At 32.2% G+C, this 12,976-nt stretch overlaps 1 protein-coding gene across 2 annotated transcripts in view; it reads left to right on the top strand.

Moving 5' to 3' along the window:
- Window positions 1-12,976, top strand: part of LOC119837311 — a 36,700-nt gene that overhangs the window by 9,730 nt on the left and 13,994 nt on the right. For both annotated transcript variants that reach the window (XM_038362830.1, XM_038362831.1), the window contains one exon: window positions 3,243-3,353. In XM_038362830.1, coding sequence (XP_038218758.1) covers window positions 3,243-3,353 — 111 coding nt within the window. The remainder of the gene's footprint in view (window positions 1-3,242; window positions 3,354-12,976) is intronic.

A 12,976-nucleotide genomic window follows, 5' to 3' on the forward strand; every position in this document is an offset into this window, starting at 1 on the left:
CAAAAGCTAATAACCAGTATTGTTAATTTGACTAAAAAAGTCAACATTTGAAATAATACATTTTTCGGAACTGTTTTCTATCCAACCCAAGATTAAAATTTGAGTTCTGAATGTAATACTTTGAACAGTTCATGCTTACACATAATATGCACCTGCCGATTGCTTTACACGCATTGCCATCGTAAAAGTGCGATAATGCTTAGCCTAGATTATAATCTTATTTACTTTCGTTTTACTACTTAGTGCTATTAAGTTATAATCGATATGGATATAGTAGGTATTATTTGATTTTTGTATACCTACTGGTCGTTATGCAGATATTGAAGAATATTTTAAGAATTGGGATAGTCGTTTGATAAAAGAATTGGTATATGAAAGGTTTTTTACCATAAGAGATTTGAAAAAAATGCACGATTTAAGAACTTTAATAAAAATTTGTATGAGCACTTATTATATGACGCCCGTCGTGCTTCATCAATACTTTCATAATAATGCACTCTTAACATTTCGCGATATCGTATTATAAAGAATTTTGTCTTTGTACCGTGAAAATTAAGGGCAGACACACGAACCTCACGTTTTTAATGACAGTGTAGAAAATGGGTCACGCTCCCACCGATCATGTCACCGCACCCCTCCCTACAGTATGGGGTAGAAGTGGAACCATGTAGTTTTCGCTTTCTGTACAAGTTTCCATTCTGTTTGTAGAAATATATCTTTTATCTGACTAGTGAGTAAACCTTGCTTTACAAGAATGACATCCTACTCCTGTTAAAAAATTATGAAAATTTCTGGAAATGGCTGGCTGGCTGGATGATTTGATATTTTGTTGTATTTCACCCAAAAAATTATTTATATGAAATTCCTCACATGCCTTTTATCAATAGAAAGTCATATGATGTCACTTTACCAATTATATCAATAAACCACACATTTTGAAACAATATCAAATAGAATACAATATGAATGTATTCGTAGTAAAAAATGTTATACATACACATGACATAAATCCGTTTACCACGAAAAGACGTATGGAGTCTCAGCATTTGGTGCATTTTAGACAGCAATTACACCACGAATGTCAAACGAGTCATGTCAAACAAATTATATAATACAAAACTAAGGTTCTTTTAAGTGGTTGTTGTACATCTCACGCGTATTGAAACTGGTAAATTACACTCAATGTCAGCCAAACCTCGGTACAAAATTAGATAGTTGCCAATTCGCAGGATCAATTCAACCTAGTTAGCGCGTATTTGATACTATTTGGGTTTATGAAGATAATATTTTAATAGCCTACTCATGTTGCAGTACAATTGAAATATATATATTGATTCGATAATATTTTATTCAAATATAAACTCCATTTGAATGTCTCTTTCCTTTTTCACACATAATACACCACCTATTATATAGAATGCCTTTTTGTATAACTAGCTGCGCCCCGCGGTTTCACCCGCGTAAGTACGTATCCCGTAAGAATATCGGAATAAAAAGTAGCCTTTATGTTATTCCAGTTGTCTAGCTATCTACGTACCGAATTTTATTTCAATCGGTTCAGTAGTTTTTGCGTGAAAGAGCAACAAACATACACATCCTTACAAACTTTCGCATTTATAATATTGGTAGGATTATCATATTAGTTCTAAGCGCCGTTTGTTCCTCTACTTGGATAAGATCTCCCATCCCTATATAGTTCTTTTCATACGACAAATTAAAACTATACATTACAATGAAATGAAAACACACAATTGTACATAGTATACAACATGGCAGTTCATTCGAGGCGATGTGTAATGATGTACAGAGACAGGTGAGGTCAAAACAATGTGTATGAATTAATTAATATTACTAGTTGTTTCCAACTGATTAGCTCCTATTGTGTGCAGTGTGAAACACAAGTAAATCAGCAATTAGCGTAAAGGAAAAACAGTCAAAATATTATATTCATGAAAACTTTGTTTATGAATGTGTATAATGTCGCTTCCATCTAGAAGATTCGATATGAAATTCGATAGTAACTAGTGATTATAAAGTCGCTTTTTCCGTACATGCTTTTGTGAAATAAATACTTCCAAAATCAGTAGGTACATACTATATGCGTGTAAAATGAATTTAAAGGAGTAAAACAATTTTTACGTATTTCACGCAATTATTTCTCATGGCGCCATTGAATAAAAATTATTACAGCGAACATTATCTACGTTTCTTTTGCTTACCAATTAACATTGCGGTTTGTGTAATTATCATGACTGAATAAGTAGGTAATTAATAGCTTCATTGAGGTGTTAGTCATCGCCCTTGTACGAGATTCTTCGTTTGTCACAAGTCATTTATTAAGAAGGTAATAATTGTCCGCCTGGATAGCCCGTAATGAATCGAATAAAAAAATATCGCTTTGGTCGATAATATTATATGTATTTCGAAATCGTTTTATTTTATATTGACTTCTGTTTAATAAAAATTGCGCATTTTATCTATCTTATTTTAATGTACCTATACAATTATTGTGTAGAGGATTGAGGGAGATTTTAAAGAGGATTTAGATGAATTTAATGAATAAACAAGTATTAGACATTAAAAAACCAATTAACTATTATATCGTTTTTATTGGTAGTAAACAAAACTGAAAGGCGTGTCTAAGAAAAGTTATAATGTAATTCAGGTAATAATGTTTTTAAGCAGAAAAATATCGATGTTAATATGAATTTATAATAAGCAAAATACTATATTATGAAATGTTAATTATACGCTAATCCTAATAGGCATTGTTAGACTTTTTATACTTGGTAGTGTTCTACCAATTCACGATTTGTCTTAATTGTTGCTATTAATATTATATTCGTAAATTGTTATAACGCTTTTATGTTACGATCGTACGGTTTTAGACAGTAATAAGTGTCTAGACATACAGCACTCAGAGGGTTGATCAGTAACTTTACAATTCATCACTTTAAGAGGATTTATAATATATATAATTAGAAAATAATTGAAATACATTTGATGATGATGATACCATACACGAAAACTGTTCATCTAATACAAAATAACAAGTAAATAGACCAAATTTTGAGAAGGATCACATGGGCACTAGCTTTCAAATAGAAAAAAATCGCTTCACTCAGTAAAAAGTAACGAGGTAACAAACTCAAAAAATACAATTGAATTCATAAACTCCTCCTTTATTGAAGTCGGTTGTCGATATGGTCATAGTTTAATTTATTTTTATCTCTTTGTTTCAGTGGAGAATCCGAACTTCGACCAAGGATACTTCGGACCATGGCGTGTTTGCAAGAAACTTTTATACAACAGGGAGAAATGTGGCACAGATGTGTCCAAATTTCGACCGACCAGTGAGTATTAAACTTATTTCTTTCATGATACAATAAATTTTTATATCAATACAATCGTATTTGTTACATAAACAAACATGAATAACGAATTTTATTTATTTTATGCTCGCAATGTAAAATATAATAATTAAATAAATAATCAACGCAATTGAAGCGTGAAAATATGAATCCAAACACGAAAATTACAAACAAACTGACATACATTTACAATTAACGTCACTCGGGGTTTGATTAAAACATTTTTGTTATAAAAGCGTTCTTACAACATCCGAGGCGATATCGTAGGTATATCGATGATTTGAATTTATAAGTGATTTTTTTTTTTATGTCATAGCGGGCAACTGAGCTGGTGGTTCGCCTGATGGTAAACGATCACCACCGCCCATGAACATTCGCAGAGGCTCAGACCTCTGAAAATGCGCTGCCCGCTTTTAAGGGATATGGGATAAGGAAAGGATTGATGAGTGGAAAGAAGGAATGGACTGGAAAGGGCTAGGAGAAGGAAATAGGTCTCCGGCTCCCTCCAAATTCAACATGAAACAAAGTTGGCTAAAATAGTAATAATATATCATGTACGAATTACACTTGTAGATAAAACTTGATTGTTAGGAAAAAGCTGAACAGATTTTGGAAACTTTTTTATCAATACTTTAGACTTTTGTCCCAGCTGTGGGAATATATATGGGCTGATGATGATGATGATGATGAAAATTAGGAGCCAATACCCTAATGTATTTCACATGTGATTCTACTTTTAGAACATACAGTTACCAAGTCTTTCAATTCATCCAACTAAGACGTGTAAATACTAAATAGTCAAAGCAAACAACGCCGAGAGGGGTTCACTTGCTTCAAGTTTAATTTACCCGACAAATGATAGTCATAAATCTCTAAAAATCGTTTAATTTAACGTCGTAACGATATCGTATCGAATAATGTAAAAAAAAAACATGGCTGTAAAAAAATAATTGGCTCGTAATTTTCGTGTAAGCGTATACAAAACAACACAGTTAAAATAAACCGACTGCCAGATGAAAGCATCGGTGGGCCTAATCGAAAATTCAGTATTTATGAACGATATTATGAGTGCCCTTGAGCTGGAATGAGCTGAACTTCAAAGATTAAAACTGGAATACTGATGCGTAAAACGCATAAAGGAAATCGAAATGAGAGATTTTTTTTCGGTGAATCATTATTACTTTGAAAAATACATTAGATGCACGCGATCTTTTCAGCTTCAAAGGACTTAAAAGAAAAACGTATTAAACATTTTTGGGAAAATTTAGCGTATTTTCGTATAAAAAAATTTCTTATTTTATGAAAACATACGATTTTCAGGCAGTATTGATGCGAGATTACATTAACTGCCACTAATTTATTATTTTTTCATAAAGTCCTCAATATCCATACCCTAAATCTGAATTGAGAAATATAGCTGTCATAATGTTAAAATACTCTTAATTTGATAGAACACTTAACTAAAAACAAAACGCTTCATTATTTTTCAATAATGTAAAATATTACACGATCAAAATAATGGGTTAATACACACTGACAATATAACATATCAGTGCAAGAAGAAGAAAGGTTCTTTGATTCTCTTTTATTTGTTGAAATAATTTCATTTTAGTCTTAATACTAAGACATTTCGATATGTTTTTTTTCTATATTCCCACTATCGAAAGAAATTACAACCGACTGTTTGTTGATCAGAAATCGACGCAATAAGAGCTCTTGACCTATAAAGACACAACAAATTTACGATGCCGAAAATAACACTAATATAGACTGAAGGAAAACGCTTTTGATACATTTGTTTTTATTAGGTTCATTTGAGAGTCTTGTGTAATCACGGAGATCGGCTATTTTCATAATAAATACAGTTAAATGTCACTTGAAAATTAAACTATATAATATGTAATACACTAGCTGCACGCCCCGGCCGGTAGTCATTTATCGTAATTGAAATAATATAAACTATCCTATCTTTTAAGTTGGATTAAACTGCATATGGTGTGCAAATTTGATTAAAATCAGTTGAGTAATTTAGCAGTCCATCGCGAACCAACAATGTGACACGTAATTTATATATATTAAGATTATCGAAACTAAATTATCGCATTATTTTTTTTATTTTATTCATAGTTAACGCTTACATACACATTTTAACATTAATTCACAATTAAAATGTTATTAACAAAACAGTATAAAGTACACTATAATATTGAAGCGCTTATTATAAATATGAAAGTGTATTTGTTTGTCCTTTGACTATGCGGGCGGTAAGCTAGTTTTAATATCATAACAAACAATTTGATTTTTATTTACATTTCGCCATGATAATGCTACAATTTGTATCGATGTTTGTTATTTAATTCGTAGTCATTAAAAGTTTTACGACTTTTCTGCAAGTATATTAGTGATCGTTTGTAATAGTAAGTTATCATGCAAGAATACTTCCAACTATGAATCGTCCAGGAAAAAAACCATTATAAGGATTCCGTGGTTCCCCTTATTGATTTTTTCTTTCAGCTTCAGATTTGCGTATAAAAATTTACGTGTTTTTTAACCGACGTTCCTCAAGAACGGAGGCGGTTCTGAATTCGTCTATATAGTTTTTGAAATTCTTACTCGCTAACTCCGTGGTGTTCCAACTGCTTGACGTGATTATTGTGTTATTGATGTATTAGTGGTTTATAGGAAACTAGCTGCGCCCCGCGGTTTCACCCGCGTAAGTCCGTATCCCGTTGGAATATCGGGATAAAAGTTGCCTATATGTTATTCCAGTTGTCCAGCTGTCTGCGTACCGAATTTCATTGCAATCGGTTCCGTAGTTTTTGCGTGAAAGAGTAACAAACACATACACATCCTTACAAACTTTCGCATGTATAATATTAGTAGGAAGTAGGATTAGTAGGATTGTTGTGAATTAGTCTTATTTTTTCTGGTGTGTCAAGAACCTTCCCAGGAACAGAGGAGAACCTTTTTATAGAAATGTTCTTAAGTTTGGCTTTGAAAGTTTGTGTAATATAAGGTTATTGCTTGTTTATGGAATAGTTATTTATTTATAGAATAATTTTCAGTATATTCAGCCTTTAGAAAATTTCCTCTTTAGACACACGAACACACTAAATTTAAAATATCTTTACGAATCATACACTTTTATTTCGGGTCGTATAGATATATATTCCTTTGTATTACATGCCCATTACATGGCTATTGACGTCATTTGCATCTGCTATTTTGGATATTTTTTGTCCAATTAATAACAATTAAAGATAAGTTATTCTAAAAATAATCACATTCCAGAGCTTTAAGTCATGTTAATCTGTTATTATTCATAATGAGTAACAATCGATGTCTAACTGCGTAATTTCTATGTTTTTGTTACGTAACGCCACGTTAGGCAAGTGACAGGTAAAAAGAGGGTTTGGCGATGCGATCGTGACTGTCAAACCATTTTCATTAGCACTATTATGTGACAGTTGCGTGTTCTTACATTTTGCAAGCTCTGAATATATTATTCGGTGTATTTTGGTATAGCTAGTTAAGAGAACTGCTTTGTTGTAGAACATTTTGTTGGGAATATTTTGATAGGATTTATTCGTTATTTTCTTGCTTTCTGTTGTATCGGGTTTTGGAATAAATCAATGCTTAAAGGTTCGATTTATTTTGAAATAAACGTTCTAAAATGTGTATTTTGTTAATAACCAAGAACTAAAACATAAGTCTTTTGTAAATATATTTTTCTGTTATGGTGTCTATTAGTATAACGTTACATACATGAGCTGTTATTTAATCAGCTTTCAATTTTCATGTATATTTTTGTTACACTCATCCAGAGTTAGGTATCATATACACAAACATTTACAGTCATTTCTAGATAATAACTTTAAAGAACTAAAATAGCACGCTTAAATCATACGTATCAACTAAATTAGCTCATTGCACTTGAATCCTGGCTACCCTAAACAGGATAATAGGATGATCTCATGATATTCTTCGTGATCGTTGATAAGTGTACAAAGTTTGTATTAGATCTCTAAAGGGATATTTATTTACCTATCTTTAACAATTGAAGGTAATCGTATGTCACGTCACCAATAAACTTTCCCAGCTAATTAATTACTTTAAGTACATAGAATCCCCTTAACGAAATGAGCAGACCAATTACGAGTAGGCCATCACACACTCTCTAGCCTGTTAGTTTTCTCAGTACCTCGTTGATAGCTTAACGTGTTGAGTAATCAAGTCATATCTAAAGGCCTATGGAATTTTTGAGGTAACCGTTTATTTCGTAATAGTTTGAGTGAGTTATTTGTAAACTGTCTTATACGTGGGCAGAGTTTTGTTTCGGACAATTTTTGAGCGCGACTTTGAATATTGTTTATTGCACGTCAATGACTACAAATTTAATATTCATATTATAATATACCAATTTATACTATCCCAAAAATCCACCGACGAAAACAAGAATATCTCTAATAATTGCCAACTTCGAAAGCAGTATCGCATATATATTCACCTGCCATCCTTATTCATCCAGTGAATAAGTATGTTATGAACCTTAAAAGCTTATGTAAGCAATATGATCGCAGTGTTCTTAATGCTGCGAATGATCATGGGCATCACTTACCATTAAGTGAGTCGCCTATTCGATTGCTGAGGTTATATAAAAAACACCAATAAAATATGAATATAATATGCACAATTGTGATTTGTTCTAAAATGTACAAAAATACGTACTAAGTATGACCTACTAGAACTAGACTGAAGCGACAGTTAGCACGTCTTAAAAGGACAATTTATCAACATGAACTAAAAGTACCGACTCTCCAATAGTATAAAGTTTCACAGTCTAGAGTTTTAATTGTGCAAGTCCAGTTTTAAAGATGTGCACCACAGAATGGTCACGATCGAAGAGAATCGTGATTCTTGTACCGCTGTAACTTTACCTTGTTACCGTGTAGATTGATGCGGCCTTAAATGATAAGGGATTTGTGCTGGTTATTATAAGAGTTTAGTTGTGAGAATTTACGCCCGTTTTGTACTATGGCGAGATTTGGCCGTTAGTGCCTGGACTATTTTGGAAGAAAGAAGAAAAACACGTACTATGGACATCTTAATATATCAAAATCCAGTGTCATGATGTATGTTCCCAATGAACTCTTCAACAACTCAATCGATTTTTATGGAATTTGGCATTTTATGTGTCCAACTTAAGATATAGGATAGTTTTTGTTTCTATTAATTATCCCAGTAATTTATAATCTTAATATTTTTAATTATTACTCAGCCACAGCAATGTGTGGCCGGGTATGCTAGTATCTTCTATTTTTTATTAGGTTTATACACTATGGACGTGTAAACATAAAAAAGAAGGCACTGAAATGTATATATGCCATAATAAGGCCAGCCAATCACTGCAATAACACTGATTTTTAGTGGATGCCTCATGCCTCACTGACAGCGGATGTGTACATGCTCAAACCATTTAATGTATGGATATTATTACCATTATTGTGCTAATATAAGCAATATCCTTTTTGAAATATATTACATATATATTTTACAACCGCATATATTTTTGTCTAAGTTAAAAAACTATTGATATATGCACGTAATAGGTATAGTTGATCGAAATTTTCAGGAAATAAATATGAATTGATTATGAGATTAGCATATTCTACTGCACTAACTGCAATATAATATTTAATTATCTCTATTAAATTCTAAGAATAAAAATAAGTAAAATATATTATATTAAGAAAAAAAATTATGTATTAATGTAAATTGTAAATCGTATATATCATATTAATCATATTAAATAAAGCAAACCGTGGGAAGTCTATGTTCTCAGGTACTGTCGTTTATTGCAATCATATATATTGTTTCACTTCACACGTACTACTTTTAAAATTATATGCTTTTATGCTGAATAATTATTTTACCAATATAATAAATTCAAATTGTTTCCAAACCATATTACTTACATATTTTATCTTATACTAACCTTCCGTCCAGTGCTGTGCCCGCGCAGTCGAAGTAAAAGATAGGTCCCGGTCCTTGGGGTTTTCGGGATAAAAATCCTATCCTATGTCCTTTTATGGATCTCACACTGTCGCTGTACCAAATTTCATCCAAATCGGTCAATCAGTTCTTGAGATAAGCACGTTCAAACAATCAAACTCAAGAACTTTTCAGCGTTACGTATATTAGTAGGTACCTATTGATAGTAAAAATCGATGTATGAATGTTTTACGCTGTAACTGTAAATCCTGGGAACTTATCTATTATTCATTGGTAAATTAATGGAACAAATGAAATTTAATATATTTAATTATACGTTCGTCTGCAAGAATTAAAAAGCCATTATATTAAATAGCTTTTATAAAGCTGAAAATTTAATGAAGCTGTAGTGATTTGTATTAATACATTATTCACAAAAGTATTAAAATTTTAAATTTATTATATACGAAAAGAATATGTAAACACAACCTCCTATCTTTGAATTCGCTTCGCACAAATAGCATGGTGTTATTTTATTTATTTTCCTACAAAATACGTGATAAATTATTATGGGCCACTGTAAAAATAGATTGTTTTATTCACCGCTATGAATCGATCCTGCATACTTTCACTAGTCGGGGAATGTTCATGGTAATAAGTAAATTAACAATTTCTTAGTGAGTTTTTGTCCGATTTGGAAAGCACGTTGCCACAAAATCAATCTGTGAACCGGTCTATAAATTGCTAGTAGTATGCGCAAATAATGTTTTTTTTATATAATTTCTTTATGAATACATCACGTTCGAATTTGCATAAAATATTATTCGTTGTTAATCAAAGGCTGATCGTCGCATATAAAAGTTTACAAGTAGCATATAAAATATTTATCTCAAATCAATAATGAATATATAATTCACGTTAACATTTTAATTGAAATTTTAAGTAACTCGTGAATCTATAACAACCTATAATGAGTTACAAATTGCCTCAGTATTGATATACTAAAGAGAAATCCAAAAAATGTTAATTTTTCGTAATACACTGTGTGTGTCGGTAATGAAAACTGTTTCAAAATTCTTTCAAATAGAACATGGCGGACGATCCTGCGCACAATATTATTGAAAAAAAAAAACATATATTTGTCGGTTGTGAGACCTGTTCATTAACGATGAAAGCTAGGTGTGTTTACGTACCTATAGAAAGTAGCTTAGCTTTAATAGAAGCGTCGTCCGGAGCAAGAGTAATTACTTTGCGATAATATGATTAGTGTAGGTCTTATTCGCACGATTTGAATTAATGTATTCCAGTAATATAATCGCTTTTTGATGTATATGAGCTGTAAGTATATTATTTATTTATAAGTTTTCCCATTTCTCTAATTTATGAGTCCACGGCAATGAGCGGTAAAGCATTTTTTTGTAATTTTATGTTCCCTTGATTGATATAAACCTAGCTACCCAAAACTATAAATCAAACTTAATATATATTTTACAATCTTTTAAGTTGGACAACAGCACAGGGTGGGAAAATTTTTATTCAAATTATTCAGTAGTGTGGGGAGTTCATTGCAGAAGAACAATGTGACACGTAATTTATTATTTTAATTTAATTCACCCTTTATCAGACGTTTCAGTACTCCTTCACTTTCCATACCCACATCTCTCTATGTTCTATGAATAAAATTATCTAACTAATCAATGTAACATTTTATTTATGTAACGCATATAAATATATAAATATATTTGGATAAAGAAAAAAGCTTGTGTAACTATAGCAAAAATAATTTCAGGACGTCTTAAAGCGGTAATAACTAATGCCAAAAGAAATATTTGGCAAATGACGTCTAGCGCCATAGCTTTCTCACACTGGAATTAGTATTGCTTTAAGGCGTCATGGTAACCTTAGTTGTATGCCTATGTCATGTAGGTAATCTGTAAAATAGTTAAGGTTAAATATTGGAGTACTGTAAATATTTTATAAACCAATCATAAATATCGACCGCCTCCTTGGTACAGTGGTTAACGCGTGATCGTAGAACCGAGGGGTCCTGGGATCACATCACGGTGGGGACGCACAAAAAAATATGTCTCGGTCTGGCAGGACACAGAAGGCTGATCACCTACTTGTCCGTAAAGATAATCGATCAGTGAAACAGATGTACATCATCTGCCCCATACCCCACTAGGGGACACGGGACTTCGCTCTAATCATAAATATGTATACAGTTGTAATTACTGAAAACCGAACTACTAAGGAAAGTCTTCCTTTGCTTGGTCAATAACCTTTATCACTATAACGACTAAACAATTCTGGATATTGAATAGGGTTGGCACTTGTCACTAAAATTATAAAGAAAATACACACGAAATTAATTGAAATTGGTTATACTTTTTCCACTTAATTTTTTATGATGGAAATTTGTAAATATCGGATAGTACTTTAAATCCTTACTATTATTACAAATGTGAATGTTCGTTTTGTTTGTTTGTCTATTTTACGTTGCAACAGGGTAGGATATGATTTTGTCCGCTGATAGTTAGGATGTTAGAGAGTGACATAGGCTACTTTTACCGCGGTGAAAGTTGAAACATCTAATCCTTATGGGAAGTTGTTTCGTATACACGAGCAATGTCACGGGCGGAATACTATTTGGGTAAGTACCCCTACTCCAAAAGCTTGAGGGTGTAAAGGTACTATAAAGATTTTGTTCTAGATTACACCTTACAAGCAGCAACCCTATCACTTAAACAGAGGGGCACAGGTGCGCGCTAGTTTAGGCATTCTAAGTGTATAGAGATCCGTATATGGGCCAGCTATGTTGTGCCAGGTGGCGTTTTATTGTTTCATTTAGATATAAGATTCAATTTTGCAATAGGTGAAGTTACTTTACTAAAATACGTACCTACCTATATATTGAAGCACGTATTTACACGTGTATTTTTTAATTTCGTATATTTCATATATTGGGAAACATGACGTGCATATAGCAGTTCTGTGATGTTGACGAATTTGGATTATTATCGAGCCGTAATGGACATATTGCTAGCGTTGATTTCTTAATTTTTATAGACTTTTCAACTAATAATTCATTTAATATACCTAAAATATAATTACGTACACTATATTACAATGACACGTAAAAAAAGGAATTGTAAATGAATCCTCAGGGTAGGGTCGACCCAATTCGTGTCGAAATACACTTAAATTCGAATCCTGGATACGGATGCCGGGGGCGATAGCCTTATTCGTACCAAAATATGCTCAAATACTTTTCTTATTACGAACACACACATCAATGAAATTACTGTTGCCAATAAGATCGAGGAAAAACGATACAATAACAATTCATGATAATGACTCAAAGTCACGTTATGAAACGTGCAGAAATGTCGCCTGCGATTACCTTCGTTCATTGTTTGGACTGTTGTAATAAATCGTACTTTTAGAATTATCCATCGATTTGTAAGACAATTCGCTTCTAGTCATATAATGTATGAATATATTATAATGACCGCGAATTTGTAAAGGCCTCCCCAATAGACCGGGAGATGGTGACACATTTTACTAGGTCATTTGTACCAGTATGGCGGTTCTTCAGTGGTCTAATTACGTAA

This window comes from Zerene cesonia, chromosome 27 (genome assembly GCF_012273895.1).
Source record: "Zerene cesonia ecotype Mississippi chromosome 27, Zerene_cesonia_1.1, whole genome shotgun sequence".
NCBI lineage: Eukaryota > Metazoa > Arthropoda > Insecta > Lepidoptera > Pieridae > Zerene > Zerene cesonia.